An 18731-nucleotide genomic window follows, 5' to 3' on the forward strand; every position below is an offset into this window, starting at 1 on the left:
ACCTCGGCCCAGTCCCGCGCGGACCTTTTCAAAACAACTACACTAGTGTAATGCGAAAATATAATGCTATTATTTTTTGTAGGCGTGTGGTAAAATAAATTTAAATAACCGTGCCATAGCTACCAACTTTGGAAAATTCAAATTAGGAAGGTTTTTACGTGTATCCAAATTCTGTATAATGGTTTTTTTCATTAACGAAAGTAAAATTACAGGGATTTCCCCCTTTGCAAAAACGTGACATTGTGTACTATAAGCAATCGTCGATCAGCGCCAACTAGTATGTTATAAATTACCTGTCATTACTACTTTCAACTCAAATCACACCAGTAAAAAGTCGACTTGACGCTGGCTAGCTGGCGAATTTTGGCTTCTCCCCCCCCCCCCCCACTGAAAATAAAATATTTGTTATTTGACGTAATGGTGACATTACGCTTGTGACGTCATTTCGGGGAATTAAAAACGAAAGCAGTCTTTTTTTCCCTAGTAAATTATTTGAGGATAACTTTTTCCTAAAAGTAGGGATTTTTCTACAATCACTGTCGAAATTCGGGAGATAAGATTTTTCGGGATTCTAGGAGATGGAGTAAAAATTCGTGAGTCTCCCGGAAAATCCGGTAGACTTTGCAGTTATGCATGCCGTGTTATCACATAAGATTTTGAAAGATAAATTTTTCTCTATATATCTCGTGTTTTTATAACAATTTCACCATAATTTTTCTCAATTATACGCATGTATTCACTAGTTACTTATCTTGAATAAAAGACAAAATAACATAAACTAGACAAATATTTATTATACACACACACATTCAAAAGAAATCATTTCTTCAAAAAATAATAAAAGACTAGAATGTTACGCAGTGAAAAGATATTTACATTTTTCTTGCACTGAAATATACGTTCAAGTAGTTTTATGATGGACTGGTGTAACATATAGCGTGTCGTATCAGCATACAGCAGAGCAAAAAAAAAAACATTTTTTAAAAAGCCATATTTACGTCATAAATGTTACGAAAACATGTCACTGAAAATTAATTTATGCATCAACAGGTTTTGCAAATTACGAAATTCATCAGGCATTTTAGTACATCTAGTTCATGCACCGAATTGCAATTGAAATGAAAATGTTCATTCATGTCATGGAAAGTAATGAAATGTAGATATTGTGATTTGGTATTGAGTCTGTATTCTACTGGAGAGGCTTTTTTTTCCAGTTCTTTCTATTGTCCTCTTATTATGAGTCTCTAGTTTCTATCTTCAAGAATATCATCGTAAGAGTTATGTGAAGACACTTCTTCAGTCAACGTTGGTGGTTGAGTCTCATTCTCACTTTCGACATTCTCTGCTTCACGTAATTGAGCTAAACGAGCTTGCTGCATCTCTAAATGCTGTTTTCTATATTTGATGCGGCGATTTTGAAAGTACACTTTTACCTGCTGCTCCGTCAAATGTAATGCAGAGGCCAGATAGAGGCGTTCCGGGCCAACGATGTACTGAAATAAAGGAAACAAATATGAGGTCCATGCTGAAATTATGTCTGCGGTTTCTCATTTTTGAATTTACTTCAAAAAAAACTATAAAGTTCATAGATTTATGTGTAATTATTTTGCATCAGTTATTTAGCTACGGTATTAAAACAATATAGAAGATTGGCAATCAAGATATACACGAAATGGTTTTTAGTGGATTTTTAACATTTTTAAATATTAAACTTTGTAACAAACTATTCAATTATCCAAGAATCATGAATACGATGTTTGTACTGCAGTTCACTAATTCCATTTTGTTTTACATACGGCATTACTTTCAACAATTACTTTGAAATAGTTCATGAATTTGTTGGGGGCCGTATAAAATTCTTGAGCAGGTTTTTTCTGAAAATGCAACTGAATTTATTGATGAAAGTGTGTTTTAAGCACCGAAATTCTGGACCAAAATAATACGTAACATCGGCTCCCTAATATCGTTTGGATTTTCCTGGTTTAGTTTCAAAACTACACGAAACATCATTTAGGGAATTCAAATCGAAAATCAATTTCTTTTTTCAATTTAATTAATAATTTGTCTGTTTCGGACTTGATGTGTACCAAACATTAAAAAGCGGCTGTCTTTTAACACCAAGGTGAAAAGCAGCAGAACATTGCTTACATTATTAATTTTTGAACTGGTGCTCTTCTCTGACGCGTGCAGGAAATTCGCTTGCTAAACTCCTTGAATCAAAAAAATTGTCCAATGTATTTTAATCTAATTTGAATCACAATTAATTACCTGTTGCCTTTCGAATTCTTTCTCCAACCTTTCCAACTGTTCGGGTGTGAAAATAGTGCGAACCCGTTTCGATTTATTAGATTTTTGACTGGGCCTCTCTCGCTGATTCTGCTGTATTGTTCCCACTGGACTATTGCTGCACTGATTAGTAGAAGCACTATGATGGGATTTTGCTTTGTTTTCTGATTAAAAAAAGAAAGAAAAAGATTTTAAATTCGATTCACAAGCATCTTTTGTATGATCAGAAAAAATATATATGCAGTACTATATGATTTACACACACCCTTAAAAAGATTTTTAAATTAGATGCAACATATCATTTTATGATCAGAACAAAATATCACATAGCATGTGAACTCTTAACACACTCACTGAATCAACATGATGCTAATCTGTGATTGTAAAAATTAGCATTACGCTAACTTCACGAATACTAAATCGGCCATTAGCATGAAGCACTGCACTAGCAACTGGTTAGAGATACCTAGTCTAATCGGAAAAGACCGCTATTTTACAAAACACTGCTACAACAATGTAAAATCAACTTCTTTGTACGATCTATATTATTGCAAAGAAGCTGTTGTTCAGTCACAGGGAATCCGATTTTCACATGTGAAATGAGTATGTACAATATCGCAAATTACTGGCAAACCGTTGATTCTAGAGGCATATTTCCAGTTAGAAGAAGTATCCAAACAACGTGTTGACCTCACATAATTCATTCATATTGCAAGGGGTTGCATAACTATTAAAATAAAAAAATTGACTTTTTATACGGACACCCCCCTGTCCCCAAAAACCCAATTAGAAAGTTATTGCCCTGTCTCTCCCGAGACCAAAAAAAAAAAAAAATTCCACGTTTTTAAGTGCAATATTCGCTTAGATATTTTAATTTCATAAACGGAGAAAGGTTGGGGGAAAAAACAGGATAAATGAGGGGGGGGGGGTAAAACGCGTTTTATACCCATGTGATTTAAGTAACCTACGGCTCATTCCCAGATCACTTAAATGATCCACGGCACATTTACAGATCAGTTTAGTGACCCGTGGCACAGTTCTGGAGGAATTGAGCTGCCTGCGACATATTCCCGGCCAACTTAAGTGGCCCGCGACACGTTTCAAACCAATGTAGTGACCCCGCTCTTTTCTAAAGTTTGAGCATCCTTGATCTAATTACTAGATTCTAGTATCTGTTCCGATCCACCTAAATTTATTTCGACCGAAAATTTCATTCATTTCCAACATTTATGGCAGCCATATCAAATGTAACATACGGGACGGAATGATTCAACTGACACAAATCGGGATAAAATTTTTTAAATTCCTCGGTGTACAAAGAACGCTCGATACGGATTTTAGAAGTAAAAAGCGGGGTAAGAACACGATTTACAACTTTCGTACGCTCCCCATTGATGCGTAATTGCTGGAACATGCATTTCGTACAATCATCGTCAATGGGACATCATCGTCCCTGTCCCTTTCATTCTCGAAGTCGGGTTTCCCTTCCGCCCACCATATTTTTACCATACGGATTATTGTTATAGAAATACCATGCGTATATACATTAGACAGGGTAGAGGCGTAACGCATTTCCCTATCATGATGGAACGGAGCAGGAGCTTGTTATGAATTGTATGGAGGAGATATGATAGGACACACACACACACACAATACACAATCATGTAACAGACAGGATGAGTGGCAACCCTATTTTAACACATGGTTGTTGTTTTTTTATTTCATCGGAGTAAAGGGTCATTTATCGCCAATGTATCGGAACCAATTTTGTTTAAAATTGAAACAATACCATTTAAAAAACAATCCAATGCACGTAATCTAATATGCAGATAAATGAGACTTGAATTTTTCTTAGTACCGTATTTAATAAGGAGGACGCAGTCATTAAATCATTCATTCAGCTATTAATTAGTACTGTTATATTAAATAGTTACAACGCGAAATTATTAGTGCTAGTCATAGGCGTACGCAGAATTTTCTCGAGGGGGGGGGGTTACCTTTTTTCCTGTAAAATAACACTATAATCTTAGTTCAAGGTGGGGTAAGAACCCCCCCCCCCCCCAATCAATCATCTCCCACCCAATTCCACTGGTTGGAAATGGCCGTATGGCGATATATGACCGGAGTTGGGTGTGCGGTAAAGTAGTTATAAGAAAGTTTAGTTCCCACACATGCTCAACCCGTTCTAAATATGGCCCTCTGAGTAATCTGATGCGGCCCACGACCTCAAACCTAATTTTGTAAAAATGAACTAAGCGGCTTCTTGAAAGCCTCTCATTTTAGCATTGACAAGAGCCCAGATATTTTGCAATGTTCATTTTTCAAGGGAGAACACTTTTCTCTACATACACCATAGCTTCCCAACCTTTTTTTTTCTCCCAGCGCCCCCCCCCCCCCAACGTAATCTCACCCATAGAATCCTATGCTATATCCGTAGCTTCTACCGCCCCCCTGGAACATGCCATCGCCATCCAGGGGGAGTTAACGTCCACGTTGGGAATCACTGCTGTACACCTTAGTTTGCACCTGCTGAAAATCGAAAGAAAGCCTACTTCATTTAAAAATATATGGCATTTTGAATGGGCTAGTGATTTTTGCTGTGCCGCTTAAAGGAGTAAGTGACTTGCAGCGCAGTTCCATAGCACTTAAAGCAGCCCGCGGCACATTTACAGATTGCTTGAGGGCCACGTGGAGAAGTTCAACATCACTCAAATTACCCGCGGCACAGTGACAGATCACTGAAGTGACCCCGCGCCATATTTACAGATCACTTGAACAGTCGTCGGAAGTGTTTCAACACCGTGGGTGCTCGTATTGAATTTTATGTAGGAAATTCTGATTTTTTGAATAAATGCTGGGAGGGATGGGGGTGTGCTCGGGCTCTTACCACGAATTTCCATGGGTGCTCGACCTCCCACAGCACTCCCGGCTCCATCACCACAGCACTTGAGTGATCCGCGGCACGATTCCAGATCATTTAAATGACCTGCGACGGTGTTCCAGACCATTTAAATAGCCCGCGATATGTTATCCAAGCAATGAAGTATGTGCCGACTGACCATACACGGGCCAGTCTCTGTCCCTCCCGGGATATAAGTAAGTGCCCAGCACTCTCCTAAAGATTGAGCACTCTTGGTTTATTATCAGTGTTTCCCAAAGTGGGCAATATCGCCCACTGGAGGCGTTGGAATGATGGGGGAGGGGGCGTTAGAAGCTTCTGGGATAACATAGAATCGCATGGGTTGGTTAGAGTTGGGGGGGGGGGGGAGGGAATGATTAGAAAAAATTTCTGAAGAAGATGGCAATGTGTATGTGTGTGTGTGTGTAACAAAAAGTTTGGGAACCTCTGGTTTAGATGATTTCATTATTCGTAAGAAGTTTTTATAGAATCCATTTAGTATGGAAAGTGTTTACCATAATGGGCGGCGATATTTTCTCCCGGGTTGGGGGGGGGGGGCTACTGGAGTTGTACAGTTATCGGTATAATATAGGATCCTATGAGTTGGACCAAAACGGGGGGGGGGGGGGGTTGAAAATAATTTCCTGACAGGGGTGGCTGGAGAAAAAATCTCTACCCGATCGGGACCAATTTTTATCTCCCCCCCCCCCCCAACCGGGTTTTTGTGGTCGAAAAAGTCTTTTTTTTTTTCTGTCCTTTCAACTTGGGTTTGGCAGCCCTACTAGAGCGGCGGCCGCCGCACGGCCCCAGTGCAGTCCCGTCTTCCGAGAACGAGGCGATAGAACATACGAGTTATAATATCTCTGAAGAATCTCCTTTTTTTTTTTAAAAAAAAAAGATATCGAATTTTCAAAATAAACTGACTGTAAAAGATGCAAAATAAGTAACGTTGGGATGAGTTTAAAGCAGGCTTTTCTTTTCCCTAACATATTAACTGGCGGGTTTCTAGTCCATAAGGCTTCCTTGAACCCCCAGTATAGAGGAAAAATGGGTGCTCATTTATCATGACTACCAACACTACAAGTTTTCAAATCGCTTCATTCTCATCTCAATCTTAAGAGAACGAGTATATTTAAAGGGACTTTTGACAAAACTGTCCTGTCCATGAGGACAGTCCACTTCTGAAACATATTTCCTAAAAATTTGAGTGCAAACAACGATGGAAATCGCAACACCTTGACTAGAAAAATAAGTTAAATCCACCAAATTAACAATTTTTGCTGCCTATTCAAAAGGTTCACGAACCAAATTCTGGAGTCAATTTTACTTCGGATGTCACTGTTTTGAGTAGCCCTGGTTCCAATTTCCTATAAAAAAAAAGCATCGTAGAATTCTAGAATAATCAATATTTCTACACAGTATCTTGTGCAAGGCCGTAGCTAGGATGGGGGGGGGGGGACCCAGGGTCACAACTGAAGGGGGGAACAGGTGGATCTGGATCCCGTTCGACCAGAGGGGGCGTCAAATTCACCTTTTAATCTCTTCTACATTACGCAGGGGAGGGCAAAATTCACGCTTGCACCGGCTTATCAAGAATCTAGTTGCGACCCTTGGGGGAACCAGGGAGGTCCGCTCCTGTCCGAAATGTCAGAAAATGACTGATATATGGAATAACATGCCCAGGTCTATTGTTCTATCAATTTAATCCCCCCCCGGAATGTCAGTCCGCCCCTCCAAAATAAATTTCTGGCTACGGCCCCGATCTTTTGCATCACGTCAGGATGCCAAAGACTTACATTTCCGTGTTCTAACAATGATGAAGGTAACAGATTTCATGCTCATTTAAATTTCTAAAAAAAAAATTGAACTCAGTGTTGATGAAAAGAGACATCGTAGCGCAAGGATGCTCTACGAGCCTTTGGAAGAATGCGAGTCACTTCATTGGCTTGAGAACGTGTCGCGGGTCATTTGAGTGACTTGTAAGTACGCCACAGGCCCCTTAAGTGATCTGTAAACATTCCGTGGTTTACTTGAGTGATAGCAAATGTACCGCGCGTCACTCGAGTCATGTGCAAGCGTTCCGTTGGTTACTTTAGCCATCTGCATAGTGCCGCGGGTCGCTTGAGTACTCTGGAACTGTATGGCGGGTCATTCAAGTGATCTGGAAATGTGCGACAAGTCATTCAAGTGATCTGGAAATGTGCGACAAGTCATTCAAGTGATCTGGAAATGTGCGACAAGTCATTCAAGTGATCTGGAAATGTGCGACAAGTCATTCAAGTGATCTGGAAATGTGCGACAAGTCATTCAAGTGATCTGGAAATGTGCGACGGGTCACACGAGTCACCTGTAAACGCGTCATGGGTCACTTGAGCCATCTGCAAATGTGCCGCGGATCACATGAGTCATTTACAAATGTGGCGCAGATCACTTAAGTCAGTGGTTCGCAACCTTTGGAAAAACTAATGGGGGAATAAAAGGAGAAAAATAGAACGGTCATTCATGGCCCGTTTAGGGGCCATACGGTGGTTGAGAAACACTGATTTAAATGATGTAGAACTGCAACGCAGGCAGCTTAAATTCTCTGGAACTGTGCCGCTGGTCACTTAAGTGATCCGGAAAACGCATCGCTCAGTTCATTATTAAGAAAAATTATATTTCAGGCCACGGGCCACATTAGATAATTCCGAATCATATTTTGCCCGCGGGCCATGGGTCGAGCATGTGTATGGACTAGAGATCTATCAACACGTACAGCATCGAGTTTATAGCTGAAATCGGAAGACAAAGGAGGGATGAGTTAGCGCCAGTTGTGGTTGCTTGGCGAGCTGACTGGCAACCTGCCTTTTTTGAATTGGAGAAGGCGGGGGGTTGAGGAAATGGGGAAATGTTGTGGCCATGGTTAATAAGGGTTCGCTTGCCTGACATGGTTGGAGGGGGTGGAAAGCGAAAAATACCAAGCTAGGGATAGTGCCCCTTCAAGAGGCCAATTTGTCAAGCTTCCGTTATTGAAGTCAAGTGTTTTGACAAGCCATACGTCGACAAACCATTTATACAAGTCACCGTCTCTCGCTCGCTTCTTTCACCCGTTCCCAACCTCCCTTCCGCCCTCCCATCTATAAATGTTTTGCCTCCCCCTTTATCGAAATAAAGGCCGGTGCTCACTTTATATGCAAATGAATAGCAAAGAGCTCGTACGAAACACCGAGAGCTACTGAATATTGAGTAAATCTCTTTATTGAGCGGCAAAAAAGGAAAATAAAACATACTTCCGAATGTTTTTTTTTTTTGCGCTCTTTTCTTTGTGATGAAATGCAGTCGTATCCCCTATTCAACGAATCAGTTAAATCCGACATTTTTATTCCTCAAATCGAAGGAAATTGTTATATCGGGGATGAGATTAGCACAAATGTAAGTACAGGATGTTGTGAAAAATTTCGTTAAATCGAGGAATCCATTAGACTGAAGTTCGTTAGATCGGGATCCATCTGCAGATCTATGAGCGTGGCTCCTAAATCCCTGGTGCAGGGTCCCTAGGTTGAGATCTTTGGTGGGGTCCAAGCCACTTTTCACGTGTCCTTCATAGTGAATTTATAAAATGAAAAGAAACCAAAGAAATTGATGGTAATTTTCTCGGGCCCCACTCTTGTGGGGGGCCATATCTATGAGCATCACAAGAAGCGGAAGCATATCACAAGTCCCTTTTTTAAAACAATTTGCATAAATAAATCTTGCTAAAATCTATTTTAAAAATGAAAAAAAAAAAGATACACCGCTTTTACAAATTTTAAAATGTAATTTTTAAAAAAAAATAATTGAGATCCATGAAGATACATACTCAACTACTATAATAAGTACTGTGAGTTCAAGTGTTTCTCTCGAATGTAATCATAGCAGTAACATATTAAATTCTGTTGATAAATTGTGACTGTTCAATGCACTGCACACAAAGTTGCATAAATGTTGTAATTTCTAATAATCTCTCAAGTGACATTCTTCAACGTAGAGGTTTCTAACGTTTCAAGTTTGCGTGAAATGCTTGATGGTTACGAGCTTGTTCCACGGAACCCGAATTAACACGACGTTTATTAATAAGATATCTAAGATACTAATGTGTGTAAAAGCATTATGTATTACTTTTAATACTGCGGAACCCCAAACACACACACACAAAAAACTTTTGCCGAACACGGAGTACCGTGGAACATCAATTGGAAACCTACGCTCTGATGTTCTTAAATTTATCAAATAGCGTTTGAAATTAATTAGTAAGCGATATTTGTTAAAAAAGGTAATTGAGACAATATATGTCATATGCTCCGAGAGAATTCGATTTCTGCTAGGTACAGTGAAACCTCGATATAACGATACTCTGTGGGCCAAGAAAATATATCGTTGTAGAGGAATTATCGTTAATCGAGAGGAAGCATTTTAAAATTAGAGTGTAGACATTTCCAAACAAGATTCGGAAAAATGTCGTTGTGGAGGGATTTATCGTTATATGGAGTATCGTTGTAGCGAGGTTTACCTGTATTTGTGGTTTTTAAAATATTCAGCTCTTTTATCATTACATTATATGAACTGAATAATGTTCGACTAGTCTCTTTCGAGATAATTTACTTGTCAATGTGTGCGCATCTAAATATGTCAGAAAAATACCAGAAAAAATTTTAACTTCAAAATAATTCAGAAATGTTTCTTGAAATTTAAAAGATTTACAATTTTAATTGAAATTTGAAGATTATTAATAAATATCGATCAAAATTTTCGTGAGTTCTTTAAGGGTCGTGGTTTTTGTGTAAACAATTCGTTTAGAACGTTAATGTAAAATTAACAATTAATCGGTCTATAGCAAGGGTTCTCAACATTTCGTGTTTCATGGACTCTTTTTGACAACGAGATAAAAGCCAAGGACCCTCGTGCCAATAAAATGAATGTCAAGGACCACTTAACCGAATAATATTTGACGTATATAAAAACAGCGAAGATGACACAGTAGACTCTCAAGTATCCGGACTAATGTGGTGGAAGGGCAGTCCCGATAACAAAAAAATCCGAATAGATATGAGTTCTATAAATGCTCACTTTCCCAAAATCCACTTTTATTCATGTTATCCGACCTCTTAATACAGACCAGTATTTTATAAATGTTTGTTGAGTACTGTACTCTACGTTTTAAAATTTATTACAGAAAAAGAAGTCCAAGAATAAAATTATTTTAGATAATTTAAAGTAAATTTTATAATGTCTAACTTAGTTGTAGGAAACATGAAATCATGTATTCTGTACACTATGAATACATACAATTTTAATCCTCTCAGAGGAGATATCTCGCGTCCTTAAAAGCCTCTTATTTTAGTATTGACAAGCCGATATTTTGTATGGGTGAATTCTCAATTGAACATCTTCACCTATTCCCTTTACTTTGTACCTGCTTAAAATCGGGAGAAAGCCTACGCCATTAAGAAATATAAGGCATCTTACAGGGGATTTCGTGATTTCTAAAATGCCGCGGAAATGACTAAAATAACTTAAAACGTAGGCTTAATTCTTAAAAAATGATTTTAACTTATTTCATTGACAAATGATTACAAATATTGATTACACTTTCAAAGCCTTTGCAAAGTAAATTATTATCATTTTAATTACTGAGAATCATAATCAATTTTTAACTAGGCTGGATAGACGCGAACCGGATAGTCGAGTCTACTGTGGTATAAAGGCTGTATAACTATTTTACGATAAACCAGATGACAGCACAAGTGTGGAAAAAGTAGTTTTTCTTATATGTTAATTAACAAAATTCAGTAAGATGTTTGACCCCTGTAAAAGTGTTTACTGCATTACACATAAGCGTTATGCAGTAGAACACTGATTTTTACAAACATTCCCTAACAAATGTATAAAACAAATTAGGGCTTTTTTGTGGTAAAATAAATAAAAATATTTATTATTACGTATTATTCAACATCTTTCAATATTGGTATTTTTTATCTTTATTGCAAGCGTATAGTGCTGATGAAACTTTCAGATTTCGTTGGGTGCTAAATGGCTTTTTGAAATTTTTTTTGTTTTTAGGATTTTATTAGAACTCCAAAAATTTACATGATAATTTACAGTTGATCCCGCTAATAACGTTTTTCAAAAACCGTCATAAAAAACATTGTAAGCGAGAAAACGCTTTAAACAGGAAATCTTGATGAGTATTAGTAAGAGTTGGATCCACGAAAATGAATCGTACTAAGCAAAAAAAAGTTCTCAAGTGGGAACATTATAAGCGGGATCCACTGTATTCAATTAATAATGTGGTATTGAAAGGGTTAAAAGAAATTCTTACCTTTCTCTGTGCATTCTGTGGCTGACAGAGGGTAAAGTGACGAAACGGCAGTCAACGCAGACCGTGGTGTCGCCGATGGGATACTGTAGGGACTGGCCGCCACGGATGTCATCCGCTCTTGACGGCGAGTGTCCGAACATCTCATGGGCCCCAAACTAGTGGTAAAGTCGTCAAATTTTTTCCTCTCTTCATCTTTACCATCATCATCATTGGTATGTGTGAGTCCAAGTATAGCTTCGATCGTAAAAGATGCTTTCCGCGAATTCAACTTGTCTTTCGATTTAACATTTCTCTCGGAACTGCTATTAGTCAGGCTTGTTTTATTATACGCATCTTCATAATTCTCTCTCGAACAAGGAATGAAAGGCCTGGAATTTGCAAAAACTGTATCGTAACATCTACCGATATAACTGATAGCAGGTGGGCTTGGAGTACCTGACGGACTAGATGCCGCCGATTCAGTTGATATGTCCATAAATTGTGCACAGGATAACGAATATGGGAAAGGCAACATATTCATAAAAAATACGTCTTTAAAAAAAAATAAATTAAAACCAACAAAAACTGACACCACAAAATTTCTGAAACAGCAAAGGAAGATGATCAGAGATGTGTGTTACTTGGACGAAACTAACTAGAGATTTGACGACCCACAGAGTGGAACACGGACATTTTACTGAGAAGAGATTTTTTTTGTCCTCACCGCCACCACCACTCGGCTTATACTTAACGATCCACTCTCCTCCCTCTCCCAGAATGGTCAGTAAAGGGACAGTTAGCGGATTCGCGCGCTTCATTCGCTCGTCTCGTCCAATGGGAGTGTCTGTAATTCCGTTTATTCCCCACCTAGCTCGCCCCTCATTGGCTATTCCCGTCTGTGTGGGAGGGGCATGAACAGAAGCTTTTATCTCTCTGTTGGATCTTTTCGCAAAATCCTCTAGTTTTGTATCTATAGAAGTGTCGGCTCCTACAATTGCCTCTTTTAATCATTTTATTGTGCCTCTCGGCTCGCTCATTAACGGTAATTAGGCCACCCAAGAGATTCTTACGTCTTGTAAAGGAGAAAACATCTTCTCCGGGGGATTCCTTTCGTTTCAATTAAATGTCGATAATAATGACGGGATAAATAGCCGTTTGGGGGAAAAAAAAACTTGCATTAAAATATGTGAGGGGGTGTGGAGTCTTAAAAAGAGTGGGCTTCTTTGAGATCATTGAAGATTTTTATTAATTTTCAATTAAAAGATTATTATTCAAACAATTCAATTTAGTGTTTCCCTGCTTAGACTTATTTTTTTACGGAAGCTGAAATGGGTTTCTAAAAATGTATGGGGGTCCCGGTCATTTGACGGTCCTGATATACAGTGTGAACGAGAAGACCTGGATACATTTTTTAAAAACTAACAACAAACCCAACAATTGACATTAAAAACTTGCGGTTTACACCAGGTCATTAAGCCCTTATCATGGCCTAGATTTTTTTTTTTTTGGTAAATTACTAAGGGCTACTTGAAAAACCTTATTGTTAGGGTCTTCAACCCATGGCCCTCCAAGGTCATTTAAGTGGCCCGCCAAGGCACCGATTAGTAAAAAATGAAATCAGCATTCCACTATCCAAAACTATGATCGTAATTTTCATTCAGTTTGGACATTCTTTCGAATTGTCCGAACAACTGGTATATGGTAGGTCAGCTGTTCTCAATGCTCCGTGTGAACTCCCAGGGACTCCGCGGCCGCTTGAGGAAAAAATAAAAAAAAAACAGGAAATTTGAAAAAAAAAATTGTAAACATTTTTTAATAATAAAAAAAGGCAGTAACTTTGATAAATAAAAAATAGGCCTACTGGGCTCCGCCTCGAAATTATATACCAGAAAGGGCCAAGTGGATCAAAAAAGGTTGAGAACCGCTGCGGTGGGCTATATCTACAGGAAAGTCAAATCTTGACCAGAATTCTTACTGACTAGTTTCCACTTTATAAAAATCAGTAAGAACAATTTAGTAAAATTTTTTCTGAATTTTATCAGTCAATATTACTCTAGGGAAAAACCTTGGAATAAATTTGTTGAGGAATTTAGTATTCCAAAATGAAAGTTGGTCTATTAGAACACCACAGGGCCGTAACTAGCATTTTGCCTCCCCACAACTTTAAAATTCGATAATTTTATAACGGTGTTCTTTGTTCCCACCTAAAATTGCTACCCCCCCCTAAATTTTTCCGTCCTGGGCAGTTCCGCCCCCGTCCCCCTAGTTACGGCCCTGGAACACCAGACTGATAGTCCTGGATACTATTCTACAAAACTTTTTTTTTTGCAGGACAAAACATAAAACCCCCAAAGTAGGAAAAAAAATTGAACTCCCCCCCCCCCAGAAAATCCTGCGTACGCCTATGATTCACTCCAAGTGTTTTCACACACATGCCTACGCATTTTTTTCATTCATTCAATGTTTCATTTTGTTTAACAATCGGTGATTCGATTCAGAGTGTTTTTACAGCTGAAATCTTTTTCGTAGAAATCAAAATATGGTGAGAGTGTGTCCCCAAAAAGTTTTTGATCAAAGTACCTCAACTCTTGTGGGGACCCCATTCTGCTCGGGGACCAAGGCAGTGCCCCAGTTCAGTTACGGCACTGACCCCAGAAATCATTAAAACGGCCGTAGAGATAGCTTCAGAATTTGTAAATCCTTTTAAGCTCGAAATAAAACAGAATAAATAATACACTAGAAAACTTAAAATAACTCGTATTCAAAATTGAAATCAGATCTTCAGCTGAGAGATCAACTATCAGATTCAATCAACTTAATTTCAACAACGATATTATTTTAAGTCGTAATGTCTATACTTTGTTACTATGTTGATGGAAAGAGCGCCGAAAATGAAATACGAGATACAAAAAATATTTCTTTCTTCAATATTCATTTCACAACTTACGCATATCTTATTACAATCTTTTAAATTTATTACGTCTTTTTCCACTTCCAAACCGATTCAGTGTTTTACCGCCGATTTAAAATTTTTATAGAACCTGATTAATGATTGTGAGCTGAAAGGGGCCCCAAAAAATGCTTGGGAGTTACAGGCATTCGTACTCGTTAAGACGGCTTTGACCCTAGGGAGATATTTTTTTTACAATTTCTATATTTAATCTTTTTATTACATCTCTGTCATATACAGGGTGATTATAATTCAAGTTCCCGTACTCTGTTTTGAGTAGTTTTTCCTCAAAAAATACTCATCCGAACACCGCCAAATCTTCAGGATATATTAATGAGATCATGGGAGAGAGATTTATATGCAAAAAAACAAAATTCAATTTTTGACCACCAGGTGAATAAGTGGCGATTTTTATTGCATTTTCCTTTTTTCCATGGTCTATATAGCGTATATACTAAGTTTCAAAAGAATACGTCCACCAGAAGGGGCGCTACGTAGGTCTCAGTATACTGACACACTGCTCAGACCTATGCAGCGCCCGTTCTGATGGAGGTATTCCATCGAAACTTGGTATATAGGGCCTACGCTATATGAACCATGGAAAAAAGGAGAAATTCAATAAAAAAGCACCACTTATTCACCTGGTGGTCAAAAACAAAAATTTAACTATTTTTTTATTGCATAAATTTCTCTCCCATGGTCTCAATAAGATATTCTGAAAATTTAGCTGTATATTCGGATTTGTGTTCAGTACTGAGAGTACACACGGGAACTTTAATTATAATCACCCTGTATATATTGGCAATTTGATTTAGGGTCTTACCGCTAAACACAACGCTTTAGCACAGAAGCTGTAAGGGGGCCCCTCAACTATGTTTGGGCTCCGAGCCTCGTATTGACCAAGCATGATCAGAGAAATTAAATATTTTCCCATTTCTCTTCAATATTTTATTTTGTTATGAGTGATTCCATTCAGTTGTTTCACCAATGAAAAACATTTTTTTACGGAAGGTAAGGTGAAAAAACCAATAAACATTTTTCGGGCCCCAGGCAGGACCAGAAATAGAGGAGGGCAAAGGGCAGAAAACTTTAGGGGACGGAAAGTTTTAAGAAACAACAAAAATACCGTTACAGTCGATGCCACTTATAACGTTCCCGCTTACAACGTTTTCTCGACTTATTTTCATGGTTCAAACTCTAACAAATTCTCATTAAGATTTCCCGTTTAAAGCGTTTTCTCGCTTACAATGTTTTTTCATGACGATTTTTTTAAAAACGTTATAAGCGGGATCCACTGTATATAAAATCAATGAATTTTGCATCGGTGGAGGTGATGAAATCATGTTTACCTCTCACAAAAAATTATAGCAACGGCCCTGCCATGGCCCTTACAAGGATGGGGATGACAGGGCTCCAGCCCTGGGGCCCGGGATAATTACATCATTTTTTTTCATGTTACAAATCCACTATAGAAGGGCCCGTCAAAGATCCCAGCCCATCCTCTCTAGGGGCCTTACTCCGTATATTCCAACTCGGTAAAACCTGATAAAAAATAACTCATTCATTTCTATTTTATTTTATTTTGATATTGGCAATACGATTCGGTGTTTTTTACCTCTACAATAATGGTTCTCAAATTTTCATCACCCGTAACTCCCTTGCCCATGGGTCATCTGTGGCTCTCCAGCGCAGTTTAGAACATAGTTCCCCAAACTTTTCATTCCAATGCCTCGTCTTCAGAAACCTTTTTCTGTCATCCCCCCCCCCCCGCCCAATCAAGTGAACCCATAGGATCCTTTGTTAAATCCGTAGCTTCCATCCCCCACTACGGGGCGATATTGCCCACTTTGGGAAAACACTGGTTTAGAAGACATTTTCACTTATTAAAGAATCGCTTCAAAGCATAGAAAAATAGGCACACAAATCAATATCTCCATCTCGCCTCTACGCCTCTGACAAAAGTTGGCGACGCACACTTTGAGAAACACATCTCTAGAGAATATATTACTTTATAGAAGCTGAAGACTTCGAAAAATATTTGGGGCAGTAAAATATTGTCCGGGCCGTTGATATCATTAAAACGATCAGCGGCAGAAAATTTATTTCTTGACCAAATAACCAATCAAAAAACACGAAATAAAAACCGATTCAACTAATAAAATTCCATATAGGTCATTCGTATTTACAAATGGTATTTTAGAATGCAATAAATGTGTTGAATATTTTTTTTCAGTAAATTTTTAGTAAAATATCGGCAAATTCTGAATTCATTCATTGAATTTTATTGAATTTTTTCCTCCTCTACATCAATAATCAAGTCCGGATATAATTCCCCCCCCCCTTGCCATTCATGTTTTTTTGCCCCCAAATAGGTATAAATCTCTCATTTCTCATCATCATGCGACATGCGATAGGTTTAATAGAATACTTATTACATGTAGTCCTTTTTTGCCTCTCGCATGGATCTTAAAACAGGATGTGAATGATAGGAAGAGAATTGCAGGACAAGGGTATCATGTTTTGAGAAAGGTATCAAGTTTACTACTCTAACTTACCTTATATCCTGCCATATAAATTTTCACGACTTAATTTGTTTTTTTGTTTTTGTACCGTATTTTATTGCCCTTACCAGCTCTCTTTCCATCAACACCGTATAACAAAGTACAGATACTCTCACTTAAAATAATATCGTTGTTGAAAATGAATAGGTTTAAGGTCTGATTTTTTTAATTTTAAATACGAGTTACTGTGTGTAATTTTTCTAGTATCTTTTATTTTACTTTATTTCGATACTAAAAAGATTTAAACATATATTCTGGAGCTTCTCTAGAGGCGTTTTATATTGCTCAAATACATATTTTTGGGTCGCTCGCCGCATTTTAACCCTCTATGGTCCCGTGTATATTTCAATATACAGTAGCCTACATGGCGAATATATACATGGTCAAGAAACCTATTATTCCGTACGTGCGCTCAACCCATGATCCGCGGGCCAGATATGGTCCTCGGCGTCTCCATCTGATGTGGCCCGCGACAAATAACAAAACCACTCAAGTGGCCCACGAAAGATGATCAAATCACTCTTTAGTGGCCCGTGGCACATTTTCAGATTACTTCAGTGGCTCGCGGTACATTTCTAGATCATCTAAGCTGCCAACGGCACACACACATCCGAATGAGTTATGCAATCCAAGCACATTTTCAGATCACTTGAGTGGCCCGAGGAACACTTTAAGAGGGTTTACGGAAAACGGAAAACTCACCGCCAACAACTCACAGCCATGAAAATTCACCGATCAGCAATTCACGGCCAGGAAAATTCACCGCTCAGCAATTCATCGACGGAAAATTCACCGACAACAGTTCGACACGAAGCAACCGAGTCCGTGAGTGAAGAGTGAAATAGTGAGTGAGCTACTGAGTCCGTGGGGAAGTGAGCGAGAGATTGAGTGAGCGAGTGACTGGGTGAAAGAGTGAGTGAACAGGCGAGTTTATGGGCGAATGAGTGGGTGAGCGAACTACTGAGTCTGTGAGTGGTTGGGCGAGTGGTTGGGCAAGCGAATGAATGAGTGAGTGGGTGAGTGAACGAACGAGCTACTGAGTTCGTGTGCGGGAGAGTGAGGGAGCGATTGAGTGAGCTACTGAGTCCGTGAGTGAGTGGACGAGCGAGGGAGTGGGCAAGTGAGCTATTGAGTGAGCTACTGAGTCCGTGAGTGAGTGGACGAGCGAGGGAGTGGGCAAGTGAGCTATTGAGTGAGCTACTGAGTCCGTGAGTGAGTGGACGAGCGAGGGAGTGGGCAAGTGAGCTATTGAGTGAGCTACTGAGTCCGTGAGTGAGTGGACGAGCGAGGGAGTGGGCAAGTGAGCTATTGAGTTCGTGAGTGGGTAAATGAGCGAGTGGGTGGCCGAGTAAGTGACCGAGTGGGTTTGTGGGCGAATGAGCGGGGGAGCGAGCTACTGAGTCCGTGAGCGAGTGAGTGAGTGGGCTAGTAAGTGGGCGAGCGAGCTACTGAGTCCGTGAGAGGGTCAGTGAGGTAGCGAGCGGGCGAGTGGGTGAGCGAGGGAAAAATAGTGAGTCAGGGAATGGGTGAGTGGGTGGACGAGTGAGCTACCGAGTCCGTGAGTGAGCGAATTGGTGAGGGAATGAAAGAGTGAGGAACCCTTTACTTTATAAATATTCAAGTGATTAAAATTATGTCGAAAATTATATCTCCTCTAACATTTCCCGAAAAGGAGTGCTATTTTTTTATTTCCTTTTTTGAAGCTCTAGTTTCATGAGC

At 39.0% G+C, this 18731-nt stretch overlaps 1 protein-coding gene across 2 annotated transcripts; it reads right to left on the minus strand.

Annotated features, from left to right (window-relative positions):
• Positions 1 to 775: 775 nt before the first annotated feature.
• Positions 776 to 17832, minus strand: LOC149084985 (uncharacterized). 2 transcript variants are annotated; one of them, XM_089233875.1, is made up of 4 exons: positions 17715 to 17832; positions 11523 to 11890; positions 2269 to 2450; positions 790 to 1493 (listed from the first exon to the last, which is right to left on the minus strand). In XM_089233875.1, the coding sequence occupies exons 1-4, from the start codon at positions 17732 to 17734 to the stop codon at positions 1245 to 1247; spliced, it is 819 nt and encodes a 272-aa protein (XP_089090001.1). In that variant the 5' UTR covers positions 17735 to 17832; the 3' UTR covers positions 790 to 1244. The 2 variants fall into 2 exon arrangements, with proteins under 2 accessions (XP_089090000.1, XP_089090001.1); XM_089233874.1 differs by lacking the exon at positions 17715 to 17832 and having other exon boundaries at positions 776 to 1493; positions 11523 to 12250.
• Positions 17833 to 18731: the final 899 nt, after the last annotated feature.

This window comes from Pholcus phalangioides, unplaced genomic scaffold (genome assembly GCF_987345545.1).
Source record: "Pholcus phalangioides strain wild (caught in Gottingen) unplaced genomic scaffold, Ppha-v1.0 ptg000007l_1, whole genome shotgun sequence".
Lineage (NCBI taxonomy): Eukaryota > Metazoa > Arthropoda > Arachnida > Araneae > Pholcidae > Pholcus > Pholcus phalangioides.

Coding starts and splice junctions, on each gene's coding strand:
- LOC149084985 (XM_089233874.1), bottom strand. CDS start 12,042: ATGAATATGTTGCCTTTCCCATATTCGTTATCCTGTGCACAATTTATG. Junction 2,451..11,522: donor CACAGAATGCACAGAGAAAG/GTAAGAATTTCT, acceptor TTTTTTAATCAG/AAAACAAAGCAAAATCCCAT. Junction 1,494..2,268: donor AAGAATTCGAAAGGCAACAG/GTAATTAATTGT, acceptor CCTTTATTTCAG/TACATCGTTGGCCCGGAACG.